This window comes from Coturnix japonica, chromosome 9 (genome assembly GCF_054131305.1).
Source record: "Coturnix japonica strain WE chromosome 9, WE-NBRP24, whole genome shotgun sequence".
NCBI classification, from domain to species: Eukaryota; Metazoa; Chordata; class Aves; order Galliformes; family Phasianidae; genus Coturnix; species Coturnix japonica.
Genome location: NC_140671.1, coordinates 28649886 through 28677623, shown reverse-complemented (window position 1 = coordinate 28677623; position 27738 = coordinate 28649886). Strand labels below are relative to the sequence as shown.

The 27738-nt window shown below is 44.7% G+C and overlaps 1 protein-coding gene across 3 annotated transcripts; it reads left to right on the top strand.

The window, feature by feature from the left end:
- Nucleotides 1-1554: 1554 nt before the first annotated feature.
- Nucleotides 1555-27469, top strand: SPSB1 (splA/ryanodine receptor domain and SOCS box containing 1). Of its 3 annotated transcripts, none has more exons than XM_015882783.3 (3): nt 1555-1732; nt 21790-22618; nt 25328-27469. In XM_015882783.3, the coding sequence occupies exons 2-3, from the start codon at nt 21925-21927 to the stop codon at nt 25453-25455; spliced, it is 822 nt and encodes a 273-aa protein (XP_015738269.1). In that variant the 5' UTR covers nt 1555-1732; nt 21790-21924; the 3' UTR covers nt 25456-27469. The 3 variants fall into 3 exon arrangements, with proteins under 3 accessions (XP_015738269.1, XP_085365916.1, XP_085365915.1); XM_085509790.1 differs by having other exon boundaries at nt 1695-1937; XM_085509789.1 differs by lacking the exon at nt 1555-1732 and adding an exon at nt 20363-20785.
- The last annotated feature ends 269 nt before the right edge of the window (nt 27470-27738 follow it).

Sequence of the window (27738 nt, the reverse complement as noted above, 5' to 3'; positions counted from 1 at the left end):
CACCACAATGTTTCTAAAGATATTTAAAGAAGTTTCGCAGAGATTGTGGAGCCATACTCTAATTTCATAGATGGAAAAAAACAATTGTCAGAGGTCACTGGAAGCAAAAGGGCCAAGCAGAGCTGGCCCAGCCCTGCTGTGGATGATAATGGTCTATGTTTTAATGGTCAGCTTTAATTATCTAACTCTGTGATGCCTTAGAAGATCTTGCTTTTCACACATCACTAATATAATCTTGCCATATGAGATACAATTTTGGACCCAAAATCACCAGTTGCTTTTTGGCATTTTTTTCAGACACAAAACTCCCTGTTTGTGGGGAAGAGATGGAATGAAATCCTATTGTGCTTCTTCCAGCTAATCTGATCCTGATCTTTTTTACTGCAGAAGAAAGGTATGACAGCTCATAGATCCTTCCTTTTTGTCTGGAGTATCCATGCATAGATTTAGCTGAACAAGATTGTCTCCACCTCAGCTGATACAAAAGAAGCCAGCCCAAATGTCAGCTTCTGAATGCTGCTTTCTCTCCACCCTGATCACAGAAAACTTAGGAGAGCCAACATTCAGGCTGAAAGAATCACATCACACCTAATGCTTTTCTCTTTGCTCTTTGTTTTTCCGGCTGCTTTGGCAGGACCCTGACCTTTCTTACCTTGCTTTCACCATTCAGGCCTCAAGAAACAGATGTGTGCTGTGCAGGGAGGCAGCTCACACCACTGCGGTGGAGCAGCAGAGCAGCTGAAGCCTGATGAGTTTCCTACACAGTTCCCAGCCCTCATTAATGTCTCTCTTGGACTTGGTGCTGACATATCTCTGCTGCTGCATGAATACCATGCTGTGCTGGCCATTTGATGAGACCTGGGGAGCTGCAGTGAGGCAGGTAATGGAGAACTTGCTTTTGAAATCTCTGTGAGCAATACCTGGGGCTTCCTGAAGGCCTCTCACCTTGGTCACTGCTCCGTTATGCCCCATGGCACAGAAGATGGGCAGGGGAAGGTCTTAGGGTGAGAAGAAATTTCCCCATCCACATGTCTAGTTCCTGTCACTTGGGGGTACCCACAGCACACAGCTCACCTCGTTTATGAGGATCCACCACTGTATGGCTGCAAGCTGTACTGCTATAGACACTGCAACTGAACCACCTTAGAGATGTTACCATTTGCTTTTGGAAAAAGACTGAAATGAACAGCCGTACTTCCCTGATTTATATTTCTAAACCTGTTTTAAAAAGGGAACACATCCCCCTATATTTCTAAACCTGTTTAGAACACATCCCCCTAGAGCTTTTGCAATGCAAATATTGAAACGGCGTGCCCACCCATCAGCATGAAATCCATTACACAGACCGAGCAGCACCCTTTTTCCCCCAACAAAGAATGAAACAGAGCAGTTGAAAGGCGGCTGTTTGAGCCGCTTTTCGTGCAGAAAGAAGGCAGGGAGGGCTCCGAACGGCTCCCACCCCAACCTTGCGGGGCTATAGAGGAGCCGGCAGCCCCCGCTGGGCAAACACGGCGGTGCTGCAGGCGGAGCAGCGGGCGGAGCCGTGTAAGGGGCGGGCACGGTGCGGGCGGTAGTGGGGCCCCACTCGCCTCGTCTGGCGCCGGGTGGATCCGGGTGCTGCGGTGCAGCTGCCCGCTGCGGCGGGGGCGGAGGGACGGGAGCTCGACGGGGCGGCCCCGCGAGCAGGACCCGGAGCGGCCGCTGCCATGGGCCGGCGGGCGACCTGGGAACGGTAGGAGCCGATGGGGGCGAGCGGCGGGGGCACGGCGGCCTTATACCGGGGCGGCGGCCTCTTCTTCCCTGCTTCCTTCCCCATCTTCTGCAGCGGGGCTCTCGCAATCTCGGCGTGGCTTTGTGCACCGTCTGTCCCCGAGTGTGATGTGGGGCTGCCGGGTGCGGGTGTGCAGAATAACCACGGATAGCGGGGCTTAGACGGTGTAAGTGTAAGTCTTACTTGAAGTAAGTTGGGCTCGTTGAAGAAGTGGCGTTGTTTGTTCAGCGATTGTGGTTGCAGTGCTGTGTTTGGTGGTCTCCGGAGCACACCTTGTAGGGGTTAATTGATGTGTCAGCTTTTTTTGCTGCGTAAATATGTGTTGGTATAATGGGAGCCTACATAATCCTATAGCTAAAGTACCTGGAGTGTTATTTTAAGGGGAGAGTTAAGTTTCCATAGCCTGGTGCAGATGCATGTGTCTGTTGTGCCTGATGGAGAGGCAGGCAGGCTGTGACTGATGCACAGCAGAGGCCGTGCCTCTGAAATCTATGTGCTGAGCCATTGCTCCAGATAAGGTTTGCAGAATGATTACAAAGCTGCTGCCTTAGAGGAAGATCGGCTTTTCTTTCCCTGATAGCGATGCAGGATGAGTTTATGATCCTTTTGTCCCAGATGTGATCTTTTTCAGTGAAAGAGATCTGTTTATAGGTTCAATAGGGTCAAAGTACCTATTCTTAGCCTAAGGAGAAGGCTGTTTCTGCAGTGAGTCGGTCGGGAAGCTACTGGGACCGTGATGGAGCTGTGCTGCTGTTTACAAAGCAAGTGGCACCGTGAGAGGCACTTGACTGGCTTTGGAACAGTCTTCCCTGGCCAACCGGCTGCTGGTGCGCCTGTCCCCTCCCCATTCATCAGCATGCCTGGCCTCCAGCCCCGCTGTGGCTCTCAGGGGTTCAGATGATGGATGCACAAAGCTGCAGTTTATTCTTCTCCCCCTTAGTTCTATTGAAGACAAGGGATGAACTTCAGCAGCGTATTCCTCTGGGGGGCATCGTGTTGTTGCAGTACATCAGCAGCAAGCTTTCACAGCCCCTATCCTGCTTTAGAGGTTACTGAATTGCACTGTAATGCGATTGGAGTTTGTTTGTAAACTTATGTGAGATGTTTCAGAGATGTGGTTTTGTGTTCCAGGAACTGGCTGACTGAGATGTGCTGTGTTTGTGTGGAGTCACATCCCTGCAGCTGGATACTGGATGTGGAAAATATGCTCTGCTTGTTGCTCTCTTCTCTCTCTGCCCCTCTGTGGGGGTTTCCTCTCAAAAAGTGACTGAAGTCTGCGAGGGCTGCTTGTCTCTTCTCATCTGTCCTGAGGGTTAATTAAAGAATCACGGAGCTAGCCAAATTAAAAAGCTGTCAACAGTGAGCAGGGCAGGACGTGGTGTATGCCAGGCTTTGTCAATGAGTGCAGACCACTGACAACCAATCTTCCAAGTTAGTGTTCTATTCACAGAACATGGGATGTGGAAGGGGGTATGCTCTGTGGGTGATGCCCCTGAATTGATGGAATGGTAAGATCTGATGCACCCATATGAGCTGTATTTACAGTTTTGGGCTAAAGTGTATATATATGTGCATATATATATATATACACACACTCTGATTCAGTCTGGAGTCAGGGCTTATGTTGACAAGGGAAGCAAGGATTAGCTGGGTTTGGCAGTGGCTGTCAATGAGATGACCACAGCATGGCAATGCAGCAGGGCTGTGTTGGTGTAGCTCATTTTTGCTGTCATGTAGAGGGAAGCTTCTGCTTGTGTGAACTGGTAGAGTTATGGCAGCATTATCTCAGCATCTATATTAGACATGCATGGATTATAGTAACAAGCTCTTGACCTTACCAAAGGCTGATACACATGGCTGGCTGTGAAACTTGCTGCTCTGCTTCTCTGTGTTTGCAGACGTGTGTCAGGACTTAACAAATTGAGCTGCTGGTACAAGATACAAGTTAGACACCGGTTGCTTTCAGGCAGAGATGTGTAATGCCTGCAGAATGCAAGTGAGTAAATGTCTGAGAGCCAAGGTTGCCAAACTGCGGTCACTGCTGCTTTGCTGGTGGTCACCATAGGATGGGTTGATGTCAAGGTGCTGACTCACTTCCAGTTACTACACAGCTCTGAACAACAAAGGTCTTCCCCTGAGTTACTACTCCATGCGAGTAACTGCAACAGCTGCCAGTGTTTCAATAAATAATTACTGGGGGGGGAAGGTTAGAGTGTGTGTAGCTGTCCTTGGTGAGGATGGGGGTATGTGCTGGAGGAAAAAGTCAAACACTTAGCAGAGTGCTAAGTACTAAGCTAGAACCAGAACCCTGTCAAGTCCAGCTGAGAGGTGCAGCACTGAGATCTAGAACTTCAGGCTGTCATAATGCTGCGCTGCGCCATAAAAGAACACCTGCTTCTGGCACATGGGTAAGATGATCTTCAGCAGTTTACATTATTGATTTGTTTTAGGCACTCCCCAGCTGAGAGCTATTGCATTTCTTTGTAGTAAATGTGCAGGTCTGTCTAATGCTGTGAATTGTTTGTTGTGGTAGTGAAAGAGAAGAGAAAAAGAAGTGCTGGAAAGCTTGGGTGGCAGCAGCACTGCTTGATATCACTGCGGTGTCCAAGGGAAGTCTTGATATTTGTTCTTGTTTATAAGGCTATCTGAAAGCTGATCAGGTTTTTGACAGCTGTGTGTGCCTGTCTAGGCATACCAACTTGTTTCTGATAATGCCTCTGTCGTAGTTTCATAGGGATTTAAAAGCCAGTGACTTTCTGACTAGTGGTTTATTAGTTAGTTAAATCTGCCCCGTCCCCATCCCCCTGAAATGGAGCTATGGTTTGATCTTGGAACAAACCTGCCCAAGAGCTCTGGAAGCAGACTGAACTTGTATGGCACTGATCCTGAAGGGGCTCAGGAGTTACTGATGTTCCAGAGCTGCCCATCTGGAAACTGTGATCGAGGAATGTTCTTATACACAAACTGTGGCTTAAATCCCAACTATGTGTGTTCTGTAGCTTTGGGGTGATGTGAGCTGCCTCAACTCTGTAGCATTTAAGGGAAGGAAATACAAGCAGACTTTCCCTGATAAGATGGATGTGATGTGAGCTGGATGCTATCTGGAGGTCCACCCCCTGCATACAAAGGGGGTGAGTAACAGTACAGAGAACATCAGCTGAGCTGTGATTAATGTCCTGCTGTCAAGCTGAAGTGGAGTAAAACCGACCTAGCCCTAAAGACTGGTACTGCAGGCTGCCTTTTCCCCTCTCTTTGGAAAGAATATGGAGAGAAGAGCAGTTCTTTAGCATGCTTATTGTGTTTGTGCTCTGGGCATAGACTACTGGCACAGACAGATGTATTTTTATGTGGCATGTTGCCATGCCTGGGATGAGGCTTAAAGTCCAGAGCTTTCTAGGCCAGCTGGTGCTTGTAGCAGCCTGACAGTGCTGTGTGTGCCCCAGGGAGTGTGGTTCAGAGGGATGAGTGCAGGGCTGTGAGCCAGGGACAGCTGTAGGCTAATCCTTCCTATACATCTGGCTTGATGTGTGGCCTTGCTTCAGTCACTCGGTGTTTTGCTTTAAGGCTTTCAGAAAAGAAGAAAATAATGCTAACGGTTTGCTTATCTGATCACCTTTGGATGGTTGCTAATACCAGGCTTTGTTTAATGGTATCAACCCTGTGGCTTGTCCAAGCAGTTGGAGTAGGAAAGATTTAGGATATGTGGGCTTATGACAGGGATGGGGGTGACTCAAAATCTTATTCTTACTGACTTCAGGCTTTGCTTTTTCCTCTGTTAAAAAATACGTAAAGATGGATTTTTCTCTTGTGTGTTGAAGGAGTGTTGCTACTGTGTAACACTGAAGCTTTTAACCTGCAAAACCTCCCCTGGGAGGCAGAGGCTTTTTGCATCTACAGAAAGCACAGCATGCAAACATCTGCCTGATTTCAAGGCAGGAGCAGCAACTTTTGACTTTGTCTTGGTCTGCACTATGGAGGAATTGGGATGCTGAGTACACGGTATGGAGGGGCTGCTGCTGTGTTGTCAGCTGTTCTCTGTAAGACTATTTCAAGTCGTTTTATTTCATAGTTATTTAAAGGCTGAGCATACCATTATTGAACTTGGATGATGAGGGGGGGATTGCTTTGTCCTATTCCAGTGTCAGGGTATTGGTGTGTTGGAACCTGAAGCTTCAGGTGGTGCCCATGTGAAGATACAACTGCTAGTTTGTGGACCAGTTGGTTTCAGGGGGAGATGAAACAGGAGGACCAGCACTGAGGATCTGCAGAGTAGTCGCAGAAGAAATCCATTGATGCTTCTGCTGAAAAGAGATTTGAGGACTGTATAGATTCAGATAAAAACTGACTTGTCAAGGTATGGGCAGGCATTGCAGTTGCTTGGATTGTCCATTTTGGGGCTACCGATAGCCCTGAGCTGCTGCAGGTCGATGTGCTGTGGTGTTAGCTGGTAGCTTGCTGTCACAGCTGGGTGCTAATGGCTTGAGGGCTTGACTTCCTTGCTGGATGTCCCACACAGTCTCAGTACTGATGGTGTGGGGTGTTCCATTTGGTGTGTTGTGCACTTCTAGCTGGAACAAACTGGAGGTGGGTGGTGGGAGTGAATCAACCTGAACATTTCTTTTTGTGTGAGCCAAGGCATTGCTTTCCCCCTGCTCTATCACAGCTGTGTCTCTCTTGCAGCAAGGATCAGATAGACATAAGTGGTTTCAGCCTCAGATTTGGCTCTGGTATTGATTCAGGCACATGCATGTCTTTGATTTTGCTAGTGGAGCTTAATTTGCAGCCTAAGAAGAAAAGGGCAGAAGGACTGTGCATACATGGCACTGACTCCAGCAGGATATTGCTGTAAGGTTAGGTATGTGGCATGCTGTCTTGCCAATGTTCAGCTGTTGCAAGCGTTTGTAGAAGTGAAAAAAAACCCAAAGTCAGTTAATGTGATGTGAAGTGGCTGTGAGTTTGGGTAACAGTGAAAATCCAGGGGAGCGGGGCAAACCAACACAGTAATGTGCTACTGGTTGTCCATGATATGGGTTTGATTTGTTGCATGCTGGCATTTGGGAGGGAGGAAAAAAGGGGAAAGTGTTACTCTTAGGCTTCTTAATACAAGCTCACTTAAGTGGCTCAGGTTCATCCTGGAATTTGGCAATACTGTCATGTTTTTATCTTGCTGAGTTTATCAGCTTCGTGATATATTTGAGGACCAACAAGCTGCTAAATTGCTTAACTTTCTGAATTCTCTGCTTGCAAGAAAAAGGTACTGAAGGAACTCGGCTCTCCTGGAAGGTTCAGTCTACACATTTCCTTATGTGCTTTTGATCCTCTGGGAGAGATGCGTGCCAAGTGACTAAAAAACGTTGCCTTGCAGTGAGATTGTTGGGGAGGGGCAGTTCATGTGCCAACACAGGCCTGATTCTGTACTTCTGGCAGGAATCACTTTAAAACTTCAGGCTTGGTATCTGAGCAATCGGATCGTTGCCCAGCATGTGGACCCTGAACTGGATTTGCAGGAGGCGCAGCTTTGTGTGTCAACACTTCAAGTGGGAGGGGACATGTGATGAGAGTGAGCCTTGAAGGAGCGGTAGCCCACATCTACAGGCAGACAGATTGTGCAACTATCCTTGAGCTTGCTCTACAGCCAGAGCAGTGGGATAACTTAACTAGAGGGAACTTGCCAAGTGTGCTGTCACTGCAGGATGGCAGGTATGTCCAGGTGTTTACCTACAAGGAATCCCAGTGAATCTGCTGCATTAGTGAGTTAGGCTCAGAAGAGGATTTTGCTATTAGCTGTACTTATCTATGTACTCGGTGGTGTTTTCTCTAAGGATATCCTTTTTCTCCAGGTTGCAGCTCACGAGGTGCCTTCATTCTGCCCTTTACTGTGTGGTTGCACTGATGTTCTCTCCCCAGTCGGGTGACACTGTGTACAGGGGATCAGCTTTCTGCTGTGGGCACTATTAGTGATGTGGGCAAACAGAAATTCCATCAACTGAACTTTGCTGTTGGGAAATACGCCATGTCACTTGACTAACTTGAGTAGAGAGAAGCCAGAGAGGTGGCCTGCTTTCTGTTAGGTATCTAGAAACACAGAAGAGTGAGTTACATGGCTTATCCTCAGCTGGACTTGTAGGGGTTAAATGCAACAACACTTTTGTCAAGTTGGAGGATGACTGTTAATGGATTCTCTGTGTCTGGGAAGAGACAAGAATTGAATTGCTCTTAGTTCTAAGTGGGAGGTAGTTTTTTTATGCAGGTAAAACCTTACTGAGCGCTGGGGAGCTGAGTGTGCTTTAGATCATGCATTAAGAAGGATGACTAATCCTCCCTTTGTATTTGAGGTCGGAGAATTACTTTCTATCTAATGGTCATTAAGGTGAATGAGAAGGATGAGGTAGTACGCCAGTATGTGTTTAGAGCAATGTGCTCTTATGTTGTTGGGATTCGGCTCTTGTCAAACCTTCAGAAATAAAACTGCCAACCAGTCTCAGTTTCAAGACTGTTCTTGAAAGAACCCTTGGCCTCATTGGAATTGCTGTTTTGAGATGAAGTAGTAGCACAGGAGGCCTGCCAGTGACTTCACTGCTGAAACAGCTTTTGTGTTAATCAAGTGTTCCACGTACTGATAAATCTTGTTTTAGCATGGCTAAGCCACTCACAAAGCAAGCTAGGCATGGAAACCCAGTTTGATCCTGGGTTGTGGTGCTGAATGGGCATCAGGTGGAAGTCCTCTCACTATCCCTGAGTAGATAAAGCAGAAGGCCCAGCAGGTGGCAGGACAGCGGTGAATGAACCTGAACTTTTCAGGTTGCTGAATGTAACCCTTTTTGCCTTCCTGTCTGATACAAAAGCTTGACAGTCTAGTTAGTACATTGCTTGATGCCTTTAGCCAGGGTGAAGATCTCTGCACCAGCTTTAAGTCCTAGGGTGGTATCCCCAAAGCATTGGGATTATCGGCCAGGAACAGGTGTAGGATAAGTAGTTAATGTAATGAATCGACTGTAGAAATAATGTGGCGTGCTAAGTTTTGTCTGATGTGAAGCTTTTAAGGAATCAAAATACTGTTGGGTGTGGTGGTTTTACTTGATAATCTAGGCTTCAGATATCCTGGACAGCATGTGTTTATTCCATGTTTGGAAGGCTGTGGTGGACTGAACGGTGGGTGGCAGTGGCCGCCTTATTGCTTTTAAATTGATGCTTGTATGCAGCAAATGTTGGCTAAGCTGTGTGTGAACCAGCCGGCCTCCTCAAAAGGAGTCAGGACTTCATTGGCAGCTGAAAAAGAGGTGAACAAACTTTGGCTGAGGCTGAGCAGCCTTAGAAAGAAGGGAAGCTTAGAAATACTGAAGGGGTTTAGTAGCTACATAATTCTCACTTGTTAAACTCTGAAAATTCAAGGCATCTTGTCTCTGTCTGCTCGCTCCCAGGTATACTGTGTTTTAAGAACAGATCTCTTGTTTCTTCCTCTTTATATACACTTCTTAAGGTCTTTTCATGTACTTCAAACTCAGTTTCCTAATTGGAAACTTTCCACTGATGTCATGGGAGCTTTCTGTGGCCCACATCAAATAGTTTGGTTCACCAGGAATTAAGTGACTGTACAAATGTTTATATTAAACACTTATTTAGAAGACATGTTGATTTATGAGGACCTATGATGACTATGGTATGTTGGGAGGATAGGTTGACTGTACAGGCTTTTGTGTTGCCTTTGAACTGTGAAAAGTACCAGCAGCTGTTTAAAGCTCAGATAAGACAGCTTCTATCTAATGCACTTGCTCCATCACTGACTCTTGCAGTATTTCTTATCTCTCACACTGGAGAGGTTTTTGAATATATAACCTTAATGGAAAAGACTCAGACAGCAATGTCTGGAATAGTCAGAGCAGAAAGCAGCCAGCTTAATTACAGGTACTGAAATTTCTGCTCTCGAGAGGAAACCCACAGTTTAGTCTGCTGAGAATCCCTAGGGAAGGAAGGAGGAGATGTTCACCATCTATGTTCTTCAAACTGTACTTACTCAGGCTTCTGTGGTGGTGTCAGGTCTACTTAAAAGGTAGAAATAAAAGGGATAAATACTATCTTGGAATTTCCCCCCCCAGTTTACCTCCGACATTGAGGACCATCATCTCTTTCATTCCCTGAAGGTGATTGTGCTCCTTTAAAACTGAAAGACCTTTGGAAAGCTGCTTGGGGTGGTATGGAGCCTTCTGTATGAACATGATGTGCTAGTCGGTATGTTTGCAGTAGGCTGACTTAGCAGGTAATTTGCAAAACTTGCTGAACATCATTGCCACGTGTATCTTCCCTGTGAGATAAATGAGCAGAACAAGTCTGTGCCTCTGAGATGGGCAATGGGGAAGTCTTCCATGAAGCCCAAACTGTGTTCAGTTACTCGCTTTGCAGAGGGCAGAATATTTATGAAAGCTTAATGTTTTATCTGCATTACAGGAAGGGTAAGGCTGTATGTATGGCTTTGATATCTGACATCGAGCTTATTGGTGGGCAGAAACTTTTCAGGCAAGGCATATGTAAATATTTTTCTTTACTCTATCCAGAAGTTACAATTTCAAACTGCCATCAGACTAAAAATCAACTAAAAAGCCAAAAGCATCCATACATAAACTGAGACCTCTAGGACATTACTCTGGTTTCAAATTTGATTTGTCTAGTTGCACTAATATGGGGACAAAACTTCAGGCAGCCAGAGCAGCTTTCAGAAGTTCTGCTGTTATGTGAAACCTTGTGCAATTCAGGGTGATGTAAGAACCCAGCTGAAGCTTTTGGTAACCCTGCTTATCTCAAACAGTTGTAGTGATTTCCAAGGACCATACCAGGTAATGGTGAAAGCAAAACATTGCATCACATTGAGACTGCCCAGCTGTAGCCTTCATTCAGATGCGCAGCGTCTCTTCTTAATTATGGTATGTCCCAGGTCAATTATATTTAAACACAGTCTAACCATGCCCTTAATTTTTTTTTTTTGGCTAATGACAAGGCAGAAATCTAGTGAGACATCATCCCAGAATGCTCCGCTTTGGGGAGTTTGTGTAAGTTCCAGTAAAGCTGGCAGTGTGAGCTGTCTCTTGTGTAATCTGTCTGCCAGGAGTATCCTCTTAGCTCAGCACTTTGAGAGTGGTTGTGGGCTGGTTTGTTGTGTGCACGGTTGCCTTTCTGAGCACGCTGATGGAGTGGTTTGCTAAATGTTGACAAATATATCAGCACTAGTTTGCATATTTATCTGGCTATCTCTGTATTTTTGCTCACGTAAGCAGTTTGAGTTGCATAGCTTCTGGTTGCCACTTCAGGAGTGGGGTTAGTACATAATTTCCAGAGAATGGCAATGAATTGGGTCAGGCTGAGTGCACTGTGTTGGCTTCTCCTTTTTGCGTGATTATTTCAAACATTTTAAAGGTTAGACACAAATATAGGTTTCCATGTTAGCTTTAAAGGTAACCAGTGAAAGGATGGAGATCAGCCAAGGGTTTCTGCAAGGGCACTGATGAAATCAAAACCAATGTGAATGCATGGTAGCCAAATGCGGGCAGCCAAAGTATACACATAGCATTTAGATTCTGTAAGTCATATGGTGGATCCATGTTTAATAGATAATTTTTGTGCGATCTGTTTGCTCTTTTTACTGTTGTTTTGTCTGGTCCCTTATGGGTGTTTGCATCAAACCCTTTTCCCCACCAAAAATGTCAGGATGGCAGGTCATGACTCTGCCTAAGAGCTGCTTGGAGGGACTTGTCTGAGATACTTTGGCCAGGAGAACAAAGTATTTAGATGTTCCTCCCTCTTTCAGCTGAGTGAACAGGACATGTGCTCTCACTTGGTTACTTTGCAATGGAAGCCCATTGTACAACATGAGTGCACTTCCTCGTGGCTTTTCCATGCTAGGAAGGCTGCTATCCTCTGCTCTGCTGTATGAACTGCCAGTAAATGATTAAAGATTACAGAGATGCAGAGCACAGTTGATGTACTTCTGTGACGAACTTCAGTGCCTCTGTGTTGCTGTTACAGGTCTGGACTTGAGCACAGTATCTAAAAGTTAGTATTATGTAACAAACTCATGGTGATCCTGACTTGACTTTTTGCAGAGAACAGACAGTTCTAGGCAGACAAGAAATGCCAATGCTTTTTTCCTTTCTTTACTGGCTGTGTTGCAAACCATTTATGCCAAAACATTCTGGAGGCGTCCTGCCATGGTGTGACTCTGCTTCCTTTCTGCTGAGGGAGATCCCTAGGAAACTGCTTTCACTCTGGAGGCTTGGAAAGGAAGAAGGAATTGAAAGCTGTGATGGGGGGATGTTGTGGACTTGAACAAGCCGAGGTGCTTGATTACACTGGGTAGCAGGTTTAGATTTGTCTGGACTCTTTACCTCATCTGGCTGTTGCGGTGGTTGGAGAAGAAAAATTGCATCTTCCGGTTATGGTGTTGGATTTAGAACGGGTTTTTCCACGGCTTTTATTGCATTTTAAGGCTTGTTGTTGTTCCCAGGTCAAACTTGAATAGAAAACATCAGACTGCTGCCAGCTTTCTGTCACAGACACCTTTTATCTTGCATTCATCTCTTCCAAGCAGATGCTGCTTTCATTTCTTCTACTTCTTACTGCAAGACTGAAATTAATATTCCTTTGATGTAGAGGGAGAAATGGTGTTTCAAAGCAAAGTATCTAGTGATCTTTGATAATAGAACTGTTCTTTATATTGAAGTTAAATCTGCATTCCTGCTGTGAAACTAATCTGAACGGTGCAAGTTCCTTGCTTGGGGACATCATTGGCTGTTCTGTTTGGGTTATGAGGTACAGGTGAAGCTGGGCTCATCACCCTGGGGCTGAGCATGGGGAATAGGCAGACTCTGGTGTAATGCAGTGTTCCTGCAGGTTGTCCTCTTCCCAGCTGATAAGATGCATGGTTTAGTATTGCAAGACTGGCAGCTGTGTAGCTCAAGGTGGAGCACAGCAGAGGAAAGGAAGTGAGGAGAACAAGTCTTCAGATGCTTTGTTGTGGTATTGAAGCAATCCATAGCTGCTAGCCAGACAGCCTTCTTCCCAGTCCACCCTGCCCTCCTAGCCTTCCTGTCTTCAAAGACTCGCACTGAGCATGAGGTTTGTGTGAACATCCAGCTTTTGGCTTTCATCTTTTCCACTTAAAAAGATGAGTTCTGTTCCTGTAAGGTGGAGCACTTCCTAAAGGGTGATGTGGCTGAACTGCGTGCATGGGAGTATTGTTTCTAAGGGGTGTGCTGACCCTTGCAGGACTGATGGATAAGTCTGAGCCACAGGGCTGTTCATGGAGCAGGTGGCTCAGAGAAATGGAGAATTCCAAAACTGAAGCTCTGACTGGCTTGGCAAGCAGTCAGGATATAGAAAAAATGATTGGCTGCCTTTATGTGCCATGTTACAGGAGCTATCTGATACAGCATAGGCCCATACTAAGTACAGGTTACTCAAGAGTAGAGACTGGGGGATAATCCAAACATTTCTGGAGATGAATTGCAAAAGGCGTTTATTTTGCGAGTGAATATGCTTTTTGCTGTCTGCCTCATCCCACTAAATCCTGCCAGACTTACTGATGGAAGCTGGAGAAAGCTTTTTTTCAGATAGTCTGATGCTGGAGACTGGACCAGCTTTCAGGTTAGGAAACCTAAACCTGATTTAAAGAGGCTGGGGTAATTGTATGAACCTGTGCTTTGGATGCACGTGCAGGGGTGTTGACTTCTGAAAACATCCTTTGGCCAAGTGAATAGAGCAGCTTTCTAAACAGTGTGTGAAAAAAGATCACTTCCTCAGTGACTCAACTGTCTCCTCTTGTGAGTTTTTTGTCTTCTGTAGCGACACCCTCAGTCTCCACAGACCTCAGGACAGGAAGGACCTGAATTTATAGTCTGAGTAAGCTGGGAAACATCTACTGGGTCTTTATGCATCAGGATGTAACTTCATTCTTCTTTTTCAACACTTAACAAAGCCTAGGACAGAGTGATCTGAGTAAATAGTGTAGAAAAAGGCTGAGATTTTTTGGTGTGGCAAGGTAAGATGATAAAGACCTGTGAATGCTTTAAATGTATGTTTAAGTTGCTTAGTAATTCACTGACGATTAAAAAGGCTGTACTTTATGTACTAAGATTTATTTGACCTGAGGATTAACACTAAGCGAAGCCTGAAACTAGCTGATTAAACTGGAATGACTTGAACAGGGAGGAGGATATATAACGCAAAGTGTAAAATTTCTCACCACAAAGAGAGTGAAACATTGGAGCAGTTTGTCCATGGGTTGTGCAGTCTCTGTTTGTGAAGGTTTATCAGAGTAAGCCGGATAAAGCTCTAAGTAAACTTGTCCAACTCTGCTTTGAGGAAGAGACTGAACTGGAGACCTCTGGAGGTCCTTCTCACCCTGGATTGTGTAATGATTTTATGTGAGCATCTCACTGTAGTACTGTCAGAAGACAGCTGATTTTTGTGAATGAATGCTGTCTTATGAGCTGATAGACAACAGGACTTAAATGTGCAGCCAGGCTGTAACTTGTGATTTTTGGTTGCTTGTTTCCTGGAAGGAAGATAGTCAAAAAACCTTTCATAATTGATTGCTGTCCTATAAATCACACAGACAGATCAATTACTTTTTATCATTTTTAGCATCACCGCTGCTTTTAATCTCTCATTAAAGTCTTATATGAAATAAAACTTTCTTGTAGTCTTATTTCAAAGTCACAAGTGAGCTGCAAATGGAAGTTTGATGCTGGTTTTGTTTAAGCTGATATTATACAAGGTGCTGATTTCACTGTCACTGGGCGTGCTGTTCTGTCCTCTTTCATTTTGCAGTATTCTGTTTGTGGTGCTGTAGGAACCTAATGCACTTGTGGGATGGAGCAGAGATCCACTGTTGGAATGGGCTGAGGTTTTTTGTGCTCCTCATGGCCCATATTTCAGTTTTCTATAGTGCTGATGAGCAGTACCAGTCACTTGCACAACTTCCCGTTTAGTCTGGTTGTATTAGATGTAGATGTGTACTGAAGCTTCAGACACAATAAGCCTATTTGAGAGCAACAGGCTGAGTAATCTAGTGCTTGGCAGCTGCTCTGCTGTGGGGATTTTTGCTTTACTGCTAGCACTGCTTGTGACACCTTTAAATGAAAAGAGGAAGGAGGAGGCTGTAGCTGGGCAACCTTAACATTGAAATAGCTTAAACTGCAGATGGTTTTCCTATGAGAAAAGAATCCTGCTGGCCTGTGCATGGCTGCAGACTGAACTATGTTAGCTTTAGAAGTGGAGTTTGAAACCCTTATGTTGTATATTATATTTTTCAAGTCATGTATTTGAATAGTTCTTTTGTTGACTGGAATACTTAAGTTTATGTGATACGATACAGTGAGGTTTAACTTGTCAGCCTATGGATCCAAGCTGATCCAAGCAAGCTAGGATCCATGTTGCTTTCCCTGTTCCTTCAAACACCACATATTTGAGAAGGGCTTTCTAAAAATCTGCTTCTGGGTTAAGGATAGTTAGAACAGGAGGCTGACCTCCCCTGGACTTGGAGAGGATAGCACAAGATGCAGCTGTACAAGTTGATCTGCTCTTTCCTGCTGTTGCTTAGGAAGGTAGGAGAAAGATGGGGAGTTCTGGTAAACGACTGCTGGGACCTTTAATATAGATTTCTTTTAACAGGGCTGCTGCTAGCATTAAACCATGGCGTGATCCCTTATGAACTCATCTCAAGGAGAAAGGAGAGCCTTGTAACTGGATTGTTTGTCTTATTGCTTTGTTTTGTCCTATCTTGCAGCCTCAGCAGAAAAGAGCTTCTAGTACAGGAATGGGGTCTAGAAGGTGTCCCATTACGGATTAGGTGGAGTTCTTTAATGCAAATAGCTCTGTACATAAACATCTGCTGTCTACAACTAGTGGTCCAGTTGTGGAGGAAATGCTTTTCTAAATGCAGCTTATTTAGGTGTGTTACAGCTTCAGTGCCGGAGGGATGGAGAAAGAAACATGAGGCAGGAATGCCCTCTTGGCCAGGTGCTGACTTTGAATACCAGTGCTAAACAGATGATTGCTCCATCTATTGAATGTCTTCTGGAAGGCAGTGCAAGCCAAAATAATTGTTGCTTGCTTTACTAGAATTCATGATCAATGGAAGATTGTGAGACTTGGTTTGAGCAGCTATTGAACCTACAGGTCCTGAAGAAGAGCTCTTCCCTGCTGGTTGCATTAGTACTTGGCTGTCTTGGAGCTGATAAATTCTTAGTGTGTTCTCTAAGGGCAATGTTATATGGCACCTGAACAGAAGCCTCAGTGTAATCCTTGGTTATAGAAGGGTTTTGCTGGGTTGGTTTGTTTGTTTGTTTAAAAGGGGGGGGTGCTCTTTAACTTGAAGACAATGTGGCAATAGAAAGGAGTTGGTTGCTAAGGAAGAGGGAAATTGTAAGACAAGTACTGTTAGACAGTGTGCTTGGTAGTTCAGTCCCACAAACTAGTCTTTCAAGTGCAGCTTGTTTATAAAACTGGAGCTTTCTGTGCTTGCTGTGTGCCAAACAGATTTGAACCTTACTGGGATGGGAGACATCCCCTGGAAATACTGCTTGTTTACATGCAGAGCCTCAATAACATAAGAAAAAGTGACTGAGGTGGTCAGACAGGTTCAAAAGTGTAAGAAAGGTGATCCTTTGGGGGTGGTGAAAGAGTCTTGTGGTCTGCCTTCCTGCTGGCTGTATGACTGGTTTGCCATAGTCTGCAAACAGATCAGAGCTGTCTCTTGAGAGCATGCAAGGAAATTGGAACTGTGAAAAGCCTGTGTGTTGTGCAGGCGATTTCTGCTGTTGGAATCTGTGCTAGCCTAGTTTTTCTCCTTGGAATAAGCTCTTGCAAGACTCCAAGACACTACTGCTTTCCCTTAAGGCAGAGACTAGATTGAATCCATGCTGAGCTCACTGCATCTGATCTTAAGTAGCAGCAGCATATCTCTACAGCCTGTCCACATCATGTGTGTTAAAAATGAGGAATGTTTGCAGTCCACTTGCATGTATTGTTGACTTGAGAGCTGCAGAGAGATGGTTGTTAGGCTGTTGGCTGTGCTGACCATCATCTTAGCATATGCCAATCTGTCCTGTGGCATCAAGCGTGATTTACACATTGTTTAGATTAGTTCTACCTGGAACTGGAGTTCATCCAGTCAGTTCCCTGTGTTTGTAACAGCTGTCTGTAAATACTTGCTGGAAACTGTAAGTTTGAAGCTGCTCCTGGAAAATAGCATTTAACCAGTTGGCTACAAACAGATACTCTCGACCAGCAGGATGTTGGAGAAGAGCAAAGGGGAGAGGTATAAGGAAGGTCACTTAATGCAGCTGCAGATGTGGGACATGGGAAGGGACTCTGGCTATGTTTCTCAGCCCTTGGCTAAGATGCAGTGCTGTCAGTTGTGTGGGATGGTGAACTCAGGACTCCATCCTGTTTTACAAGGAAAGAGCTCAAGTCACTGGCTTTCTGTTCAGTCAGCCCCTGCTCACTGTGTATTTTACCATGGCTCCTCTAAGGTCCCAAGATCAACTAAGCTACGCTTACTGTGCCATGTAATACTGCTTATCCTGTCATGCAGGTGCTTGTATGCCTGTGTGACAGTGTTCTGCAAAGTTAGGGATGTTGGAAGTTCTACTGTATACTTGCATGCTGGGAAACCACAGCAAATTGCCTAACTCCTTTTATCGTGTCTGTTACAAGACCAGTACATAAAGTATTTCTAGCCAAAGTCTCACTGTCATGAGTTTAGCACAGTGTTTGCTCTGTAACGGCCCCCATCCATGAGTAAGAATGGAAATGGACACATCATAAGATGAAGAGGTAAGAAGCTGCTGTCAGTAATGCAGAGTTCTGCAGCCAGCTTTGCTGCCTGTTGTCCTCAAAGGAAAGGCAGGTCTCCAGCCCAGTGTCTGTTAAGAAACAGTGCTGTCTGCAATACACTGTTAATGGTACCAGCAGTGACAGTGACTTTCTGAATGGCTGGTACAAATACGTCGCACTGTGTGGGCTTTGTGACTGCTAAATTGCTTTGAAATTGAGCTGAAAATACGCACAGTACCTTGTTAAAATTCCTGTCACTTGGAGATATAGATACCTGAAGTAACCTCCTACTATGTAACAGAACTTGCTAGGAACAGCCTCTTGGCTTCAGATGAAGCAATGAGGGCAGCTTGGGTGAGTGTTCTTTGGCTTACATACAGTGCATTGATAGCCTGGATTGCATTTGTTGTGCGCTTAGATGAGGTGAATGAGTCTGAGTGCTGACATAGATAGGAATGAACTGAACTGGAGTGATAAGCAATGCTTTGAGTGTGGATGGCTTTATTTAATCTAGTTATGTGAAATCATGTCTTGAGATTTTCCCCTTGGGACCTTGGTGACATTAAGGAAGCAATTGAAGTTGATTTGATACCAGGAAACAATATCCTGTTGTGGATATCTAAGGCTGCTGTCTGCATGGCGTCAGCATGGTTCTATTTGACTGTCAGCTTAAGGGGCCATGGGCACAGAGGATGTTTCTGCTTTGTTGTACACAGCATTTTGGTGAAATGAACTGAAATGACTGCCTTGGTTTGGAGATGTGATTTGTGCCGATTGCTAATTAGAAGTTGGAAACCAACTCTGCTCTGACTACTGTATGTGTTCTTTTCTTTGTGAAGCTCTGCAAAAAAAAGCTATGTTTTTCCTATTGAGCTGCAAGGACTTTGACATCTTCATTTGAAATAGTTTATCTCCTACCTTGATCTGTTTCTGGTAAGCAGATGCTCTGAAGCTTAGGACATCTTTATAGTACAGCAAATCATCCTGCTGTGAATAGCTAAACTGAGGGGGATACCTAACTCCCTGAATCCCTAGTGTGTCCTTTCATTTATGGCTGGCTGCATCTCATGTCAAGATAACCAGAGCGTTAATCCATTAGTTAGGAAGGTAAGCATCTCTGTGTCCTGCTGAGGGAAAAGCGCCCATATTGTCTTGTGCATGAAGAAGGATAATTGTGTCTACTGACTATAGGACAAGATGCCACTCTGCAGTTCTAGGCCATGTTAGTGCCAGGGATAGCAGAGCCAGCTCTGAGCAGACGTGACTGTCTTGTCCTAATAAGGAGCTGTGCTGCACCTGAATTTTGGCATATCTGACCTGCTCTGTCTTGCAATATCTTTCCCCCTTTCTCTTCATTCTGGCTACAGTCCTTCATCATGTGTTATTAGGCTGCTTGGGGAAAGGGCCATAACTAAAGCAAGCAATGAATGTTTGAGTTCAAGAAGGGTTGCTTTCTTCTTGAAGCAAGTAGTGAGATGTATCATACCAACTGTGTTTCAGTTGTCTCTATTGTCTCTGACTGTGGTGATTCCCTCTGAGGTACAGCAGCCTTGAGAAAAATACAATAAAAGCTTATGTTGGCAGAAGGCAAAATAAATCATAAGGCACAAAGCTTCGTTTTGCTAATGGAGAGTACCAAACTGTATTCTCTTACTTCTTTTGAGCATTACGCTTCGAAATATTCTGCAGCAATACTCCTGCAGTCTGGCAGCCTGCTTTGTTTTGGTTGTTACTTCCTATACAGTGTTTTCACATGTACTGTACAGCTCTCAGGAAGTCTCTGCCTCTTCTCCTCCTGCCAATGTTTTGTTCCTTTATCCTAATCAATGTTCCAACAGCTGAACTTGCCTGTAGGCTTCCAAGTGTGCTGTAGCCAACACCTTGTTGACAGCCTTTGTCCATGTGCCATAGGCCTTGGGAATGCCAGATAGTTCTTCTGGTTCTTTCTGCAGAACAACACATGAGTCATTTGCAGCAGCCTGATGGTTTTTTTCCCAGCGTAAGCAAATGAATTGCACCAAAACATTTAAAAATTGTAGCATCCAGTCAGCATGAATATGTATCTCCTTGGAAAGGGCAAACTCCCAACAGAGTGATTTTGGAAGTCTTATAATGGAGCTGGGGTCAGCTTTGAGGTGTGAAAATGAGGATTTGAGCTCATCCAAGCATGTGGGCTTAAAGATGCCATGCATGAAGTCAGTGAATCTTTTACAATTAGCTGTACTACAGCTTAGTAGTGTTTGTTGGGGTGACACTTCTAAAGGACATCAAGGATTTTTCCTTTCTGCGGTTGACAAATGATAAGGGGGACAAGGAAAGGAAGAGGAGTTATGTTTCTCTTTAATTACCAGATTTGAGTGTGCTGCTCCCATAGCGTTCCCCAGAATAGCAGTAAGATGCTGTGGGGAAGCTGATGAATTAATCCTTAACCTAGGGCATACATAAACCTTCCCTGTTACCTTCTAGCTGAAGCCTTGCTGCTTATGTCCAGTAACCTTCTTTTTAAAGCAGACCTGATTCATGCTCCTTTTTCTATGCCAGATGAAGTCCTGGTTGTGAGTAAGTGTTGTGACTGTAGCTGGCAGCAGCCCCGAGTGATTGCCTCACTTCAGGAAATGTTAAAATAACACTTTTTTTTTTTCTTAGAAAGCCAGTTCGCTCCCCTCCCACTTTTAATTCTCCTAATAGCTGCCCCCAGTTTGGCAGCTGCCTGACAGAGGGTTATTTGTGCTGCCGAGTGAGAGCAGAGCTGCTCCAGTGGTTGCAGTGCTACAGTAGAGGTATGTGAAGTGAGCTAGGCAGGCAAGTTGGATTCAGCTTTTTAGAGTTCTCTGAAATCTGAAAGGAAAGCTGCTAAACTGTGAGAAGAATCTCGTTCCTCCCTGGGCTCTGCATGTCAGGCTGTGATTTTTATATTATTATTTTTTTCTCCTGGAGAAGAGGAGCTGAAGCTGCTTCCTTGAGATGGGCCATATGGAGGTGTAACTGCTCATAGCACTACAGGAGTCCAGTGGAGTCAACAGTTGCTGGAATGGGTGTTGCCTTAGGCTGGATTCAGCAGGTTTTATCTGCTGTTTTGGACTTGCACAGTCAGGTCTTCAAGGTACTTTCAAAGCTGGAGTGGGGCTAAAGAGAACTCTCCTCCAACCTGTATCTATGGCTGTTTGGTCAGCTGATCCAGAGAAGGTTTGTAATTCTCCAAGTGGATAAACTCTCATTTTATTGCCCAGCTCCTACTTTGTTTGATCACTGCTGTGGGGAGATGGCTTGTGTTCAGTGCTGTTTTTATTTATCTTTTGGAACTGTTTGAGTGCTGAGGGAGGAATAAAAGCAATTTATGGCTGGATAACCCTGCCAGCTAATTCCTGTGTTTGCACATTTGGGGTTTGCAGCCTTAACTTTTGGGGATGTTTGCACTGTAGGGGTTCCCCAAGAACTCTCATTTACAAATGTTAGCCAGAAAAAAACCTGGAATCATTGAATATCTGTCAGATCTGGAAGCACTGGAGTACCTACTAGGAGAATGCCAAGTGCTTATCTTGTCTATTATGTGAATGAGTTATTTTGGATGCTGAGAAAAACATTGTAGGAACCAGGGTTGTTTGTAGTGTCTGTTCTATTTGCAAACCTTAACTGTCATCCTCTTCTTGAGCTGGAACATGAATGTATCCATCCTGAAATGCAGCCTGCTTTCCTTTTCCTGTAATGGAAACTGTATTGTGAATGACTTGCTTTCTCCTGAAGGCTGGTTCCAGCATCTAGAGCTGTGGAGAACTTTTACTTTTTGCTGCTAGGGATGGCTCAGATTAAAGCTCTGCAGAGTAGTTTTATGTATAAACTAGTCCCATGTACTGTTTAATAGTTTAATAGTGTGGTAGTAAGGAGCAATGCATTCTCTGGAAGATGATGAGCCTCCAGTAGCTGAATCCATGTCTCCTTTGGACAAGGGAGGAGGAATTCAGGTGCCTTTCTGAAGAGGATATTAGTGACTTAGAAATGAAATAGACAGGCACTGTGCTGCCTCTGCTTTGCAGGGTAGATTGCTTAGGTGGTATGCATTACCTTCGCTGGTGGAAAGGAAGGATGGATTGTCAAGATAAACAGGTTGAGACTGTGCTCTGTAAATGTTGCATGCAAGGCTGTGTGTGGTAGTGTTTAACTTGTCTCTTGTTTTTCTTTCCATCCATTAGGCAATACTGACTAGTGGACATCTTGACAAGGTCTCCGAGCAACGTTTCCTGTAGAGTTGAATGAAAGCAGAAGCAGCTGGGTGAATTGATGAGCTTGCCTTGGGAGCCTCTAAGCAGGCAAAATCGGAACCTACGATGGGTCAGAAGGTCACAGGTGGAATAAAGACTGTGGATATCAGGGACCCAGTATACAGGCCATTGAAGCAGGAGCTCCACAGACTTGACTACAGCAAACCCACACGTCTGGACTTGCTACTGGACATGCCTCCTGTATCGTATGAAGTCCAGTTATTGCATTCATGGAACAATGACGATCGCTCGCTGAATGTATTTGTGAAGGAGGATGATAAACTCATATTTCACCGGCATCCGGTGGCTCAGAGCACAGACGCTATCAGAGGCAAAGTGGGATACACACGAGGACTGCATGTGTGGCAGATAACGTGGGCGATGCGGCAGCGAGGCACACATGCTGTGGTAGGGGTGGCAACAGCAGACGCCCCTTTGCATTCTGTAGGGTACACCACACTTGTAGGAAATAACCATGAATCATGGGGATGGGACCTTGGGCGCAACAGACTGTACCACGATGGCAAGAACCAGCCAAGTAAAACCTACCCTGCCTTCCTAGAACCAGATGAAACTTTCATTGTGCCGGATTCCTTCTTGGTGGTTCTGGACATGGATGATGGGACGCTGAGTTTCATTGTAGATGGGCAATATATGGGTGTTGCCTTTCGGGGACTTAAAGGGAAAAAGCTGTACCCAGTGGTGAGCGCAGTGTGGGGACACTGTGAAATAAGGATGCGCTACTTGAATGGACTTGACCGTGAGTATAACCTCTGTATTTGTTCTAGTGACTCAAATCTGTGTGCTATTTAAATGTGCTTCCAAAATGTCCAAAAAAAAGGATGTTCCTGATGATAGTTGCAATGTTTGCAGTGTAATCCTGGTGCTTCTTTACAGGGTCTCTGAGGGACAGTTCTTGCAATGCCTTATGAAAGGACTTTAAAAATTCCCTGCAGGAAGGAGTGGGAAGATCGGTCCCTGTCTGAGGAAATGGGAATGTCTCATCTTTGAAGAAAGTAGCTTGCTTCTTTCATGGCAGGCTGTTCTCATTTCTAGTGTGGGGGTTGGATACTGTAGCCAGGCCAACTTGCATGCTAGGTCTTTTACTAATAGTATCATCAATCCCTTGCTAAGCTTAGTAATAGGTTTGGTTGCCCATATGTGCTAGTCTTATCTTTGATGTGTCCTGTCTTAATGTGGGTAGAAAGCGACACATCCTGGTCAGACCAAGGAGAAAGGGCTGTATAGCATCTCCTGCTGCTTAAATGCTTCTGTTAGACAACTATTTCTTCTTATCCAGTGGCATTATAGCTGTTCATTGACACATCAGAGGAAGTTACTTTAAGGAACTTGCAGAAGTCAAAGGAAGTATTTGCTTACTGTAGGGATGTTGAAAAACTGTCTTAATGCTCAGTAAAAGGTGTATTCTTTCCATAATGTTTTTTTTCTTCCTGCAGTCAGCCTTCTTTCCATCAGCATTTTAGCAGATGAGCTTTTAGAGCAGGAGAGGCTGAATAACACTGGAGAACTGCAATCTTCTGAACTTGAGAGCTCTTGGCAAAGCATTTTCTCACCAACAAAAAGAAAGAACCGAGCTTATCCTGCCACAACAGTGTACAGAATGGCAGCAGCTCCAGTAACCAGGTTTTTGGGAGGGTCAGATCTAAAACTTGCAGCTCCTTTCAGAGCCAGCAAGTCTGTGGAGCTGTCTGTGCAGAACTGCACTTAACAGGGAAACAGCCACCTCCTGTATTGGATTTGGTTGTAATGTGCTCTCGGCATAGGAGTGAATCATGGGCGTTAGGCCAGGAATGACAGGACACTATTTTGGCACACACAGAAAGAAGGTGTCTGGCTCTAACCACTTCTCAGCGTTCAATAGCTGCACTGTGTCCAGCGTTTGTAGTGCTTGTGAATGGAAGAAGGTCAGATATGTGTGTGCTTTCTCTTCTGGTCTATCTTTGCAAAGACTGGATTATCAGTGCAAACTAGATGAGGACAAAGTTCTTAATCTCTGTGGGAAGATGATCTTCTCAGCTTTTAAGACTGTTAAATGGGAATTATTTGTTAAGTTGATGCCTGTCGGCTTTGAAAGTCCAGACTTTCCAGTTCTCTATGGCTACTGGCCTCTGGATAGACAATCTCTGTCCGAGCTATCTCCATACGGAGCAAGAGGTGTTGGGACAGATTTGGAATAGAGTATGTTTGTACTTCAGAGGGTACAGTTTTTAAGGGTAAGCTACACTGGCAAGTGCCAAAGGAGTATTGCCAGTAATAAGTTTCTCTGGTAGTATCGCAGCCAGAACTGAGACGTGTAGTCCTGCTGTACAGAGAGACCTGTGCCTGCCAAAGAGGCAGCATGGATCTTGAAGTAGGTCATGAGCAGGCAAGAGCAGCAGTGCCTTGGGCTGAGTGTAGCTATGCTCTGCAGGAAGGCACTGAGCAGCCCTGGGGCTACTCTCCAGCATAGAACATGGGTGACAAATTGTAGGGCTTGGGAAGGAGCAGCACTGCCCTGACAGATTTGTTTGATTGCTTTCCACCCACCTATTTTTGCAGGAGAGGTGTACTTAGAGAGGTATGATGCCTCATTAATAATGCTTGAAGCATAAGGAAACTCTGGGGAACTGCTACAAGCAAACAAAAACACATAGTGACTACTGACAACACTTCTATGTGAGCTTTCCAGTGTTAGTTGTTAACCTTGAAACTTAGAGGAAGGGATTTGTGTCCACTTTATTGACTGACTGGTAAGGAATACAGTAATGTGATCATGCTTAGAAAATCAACAGCAGAGAGACCAGGAAAGCTGAAAGCAGCTGCGTGAACAATCAGATTAATTTGGGTTGTAGTAGAAGCTGAAGCTGGTTGGCATCTATCAAAGTTTCTGAAAACTGCAGCTTTTCAGCCAAACTTATCCACAAAAAATGCAAGTCTTTAGGTGTGTTTGGCCTAAGATGTCTCTAAGCTTTCTAATGCTGAGCACTCAGGCTATTAGAAGGATATCCAGTTGCCTATTTGGCTTAGGATGCCCTTGTTTTAGCTGTCTCTTGGTGGAGGAGGAACCCCCTCCCTTTGAGCAGTGTGCTGTGTGCAGGTGAGCTAGGACAGGCTTGGCTTCTCACAGCTTCTGTTGGTGATCTGTATATTCCCTTCATGCAGCTGTGATGTGTTCACTCTGGCTCTGACCTCTGTCTCTTTTATGCTGCAAATGATGCTTCAGCAACAAAGGACCCCATATACCCTGCCTGAAAAACTAGTATCATCTTGTTCAATTAGTTCACAAGATGCCAAATTAGATGAGCTGAAGCTGCTGATTTGTGAATGCTGAATTGCTTGGTTCTGGTGAGCAGGCATCTGCTCATCTTGTTCAGTTTTTGTGGGGGGTGGGAGGGATTTTTAGAGTTAACAAGATGAATACATAGCTTGTAGGTTGAGATGTTAATGTCTCGTGTCTTCTCTTTTCCAGCTGAACCACTGCCTCTGATGGACTTGTGTCGACGAGCTGTGAGGCTTGCTCTGGGCAAGGAAAGACTGAATGAGATCCCTACCCTGCCACTGCCAGCCTCCCTCAAGAGTTACCTGCTCTACCAATGACCTTCGTGTTCTGGGACAGAGAGTTGAAAGCAAGGCAAAATGTCTGGAGCTGACCCACTGGACAGTGGGTTTGCGACCCTTGTGTCATTGCTACTGTTGGAAATCCTTGGCCAAAGTACTCCTGTTACTGCTAAAAAAATCTCCATGTGCCCTTATTGGCAAGCTCTCGAGTAGTCTTTATTTCATGACTGTTTTGTTCCTTGGAAGTCACTTCCCCAGCACGATTTAAAGAAGGAAACCTAACAGAAGCTCTGTGCTTCCCTGCTTTACTGATAAAAGGCTGTACTGCATCCTTGGGATCTTAGAGCCTGGGAGTGGGCCCTTCTATATCAGTTTAAGGGAAGAACGTAGGCTGGGGAAGGGAAGGCACTAAGAGTGAATATCTTAAGACTAGGTGCTAAGAATGGAAAGGCATGGGGTGGCCAGTGGAATTGGGAAGAGTCTGGAATACCAAGAGGAAATCATTGCTGAGTTCTTAAAAACCAAAAAACCCTGACACCAAAACCAAGAACCCTTCCACCAGGATGCTTAATTTGGAGGAGGTGGTTGTGTTGCTCGTGTCTGTCCCCGCCAGGACCTCTCACCATATTCTAATGATACTTCATAGAGAGTGAACCTCGCTTTCCCGTTCATCACCATCACCTTCTCAGTTCTCCTGCTCCATTCTCCATCTTGCTGCTTCTGAATGGGTGTCTCAGCTGACTGAGCAGCCACCCCATGTCTTCACCTGCCCTCTTCCTCTTGAATTGAAGCTGTTTAGGTTTTAGTTTGGCATTCCTTGCTGATGTGGGGTCAAAGAAGGGACAAACACTTCCTGCAAAGCACTCCTTGGTGAGACAGGCTGGATGAGCTCTGAGACTTGTTATAAAGCTGTAGGTCTTGCCATTTTAGGTCTGCTTTCTGTTTAGCCTGATCCAGGTTAAAGCTTTAGAGAAACATAGTGGTTCTCTAATGACTTCCAGGGAATTTTCTTCCTGAATAGATCGCTTAGTCACCCAGACCAGGCTTTCTTCTGTTGTAGACCATCAGTATAATCTCTACTTAGCTATGCAGCAGGAATGGTTCTGTTTCTTGCTTAGGGTTGGGGAAGTCATCCCAGGGAAGGCAGTAGCAGTGTGACTACAGTAGTGCCATAGGAAGACCAGAAATCTTGAAAGTGGTTGCTGCAGAATGTAACTTTTGAGACTTTAATGGGGTGATCTTCAGGCACAGCAAGAAGAGAACCCCCCCAGAGCTGGGGGTTTGGCAGGGGAGACCTTCAATAAACAGGACTAGCAATTCAGGCAAAATCAGCACATCCCAAATAGATTCTTGCCTCAGTAGCCAGGTAAAGAGAGGATGACACTCCTTTACTAGCAGGAGCTGCTCTCTTGACCTCTCCGCAGGTTACTATGCTGCCTTTCTGAGGTTATTTTGCACATTTCTTTGTCTTGAAAAAAATGTTTGTATGGTTGGTTTTGTTTCTTTTTGTTGTTGGTTTTTTTTTTTTGTTGTTTTTTTGCTCTCGAGTTATTCCCTCAGTTCCGTGTAGGTACAAATGAGTTTAGTTGTTGAAAATGTTAATATATATATTTGTGGTGTATGTATAAGAACATGTTTTAAACAGCTGCTGTAGGGTACCTTTTTAAAATTAAACTACTTGCATAGTATATTTTTAAAGCACAGAATTGGTGCCAAGACTGGGTGGGGTGTGATATGCCCCTTTTTTAAATCTAATATTTTATGGTTTTTTTTAACATAGGGGTTTGTACTCATTTCTGTTGCAGGGTGGGTCACAAATTGCACAATAAAATACAGTGTGTATGGAACTCTACTTGGTTGCCTTCAGCTTGAACCGGTGTCTTCCCTAACTCCTGGGAAGCAGCTGTGTTCTCCCCATTTCTAATACTCTTATACTCCTTTGCCTCCATCTCTTCTCACTTCTCCATTACATTTTGTACAGTTTTAAACTCTCACTTCCTATTTTATGGCTGTAGATATTACTCAATAACCTAATAAACCTTATTAAATATTGCCTGACGATACTTTTATTTGTATGAAATGCTCAGTGTTTTCTACACCTGATTCTTCAAATAGATTTGAGTGGATTCAATAGACTAGGGCTCCAGTTATCCTGTCAGACTTTATCCCTATATTACTGCAGGCAAGCATTTGTTTTTCTTCCATCTGAGAGGCTCATGTGGAAGCAAGGCTCTAACCTAACACTTTATTTTGCCATCTGAATTCTCCTTTCCATCTTAGGAGAGGAGGATGGTGGACAAAAGAAAGTAAAATAAAATGGGT

Coding starts and splice junctions, on each gene's coding strand:
- SPSB1 (XM_015882783.3), top strand. CDS start 21,925: ATGGGTCAGAAGGTCACAGGTGGAATAAAGACTGTGGATATCAGGGAC. Junction 22,619..25,327: donor CTACTTGAATGGACTTGACC/GTGAGTATAACC, acceptor TCTCTTTTCCAG/CTGAACCACTGCCTCTGATG.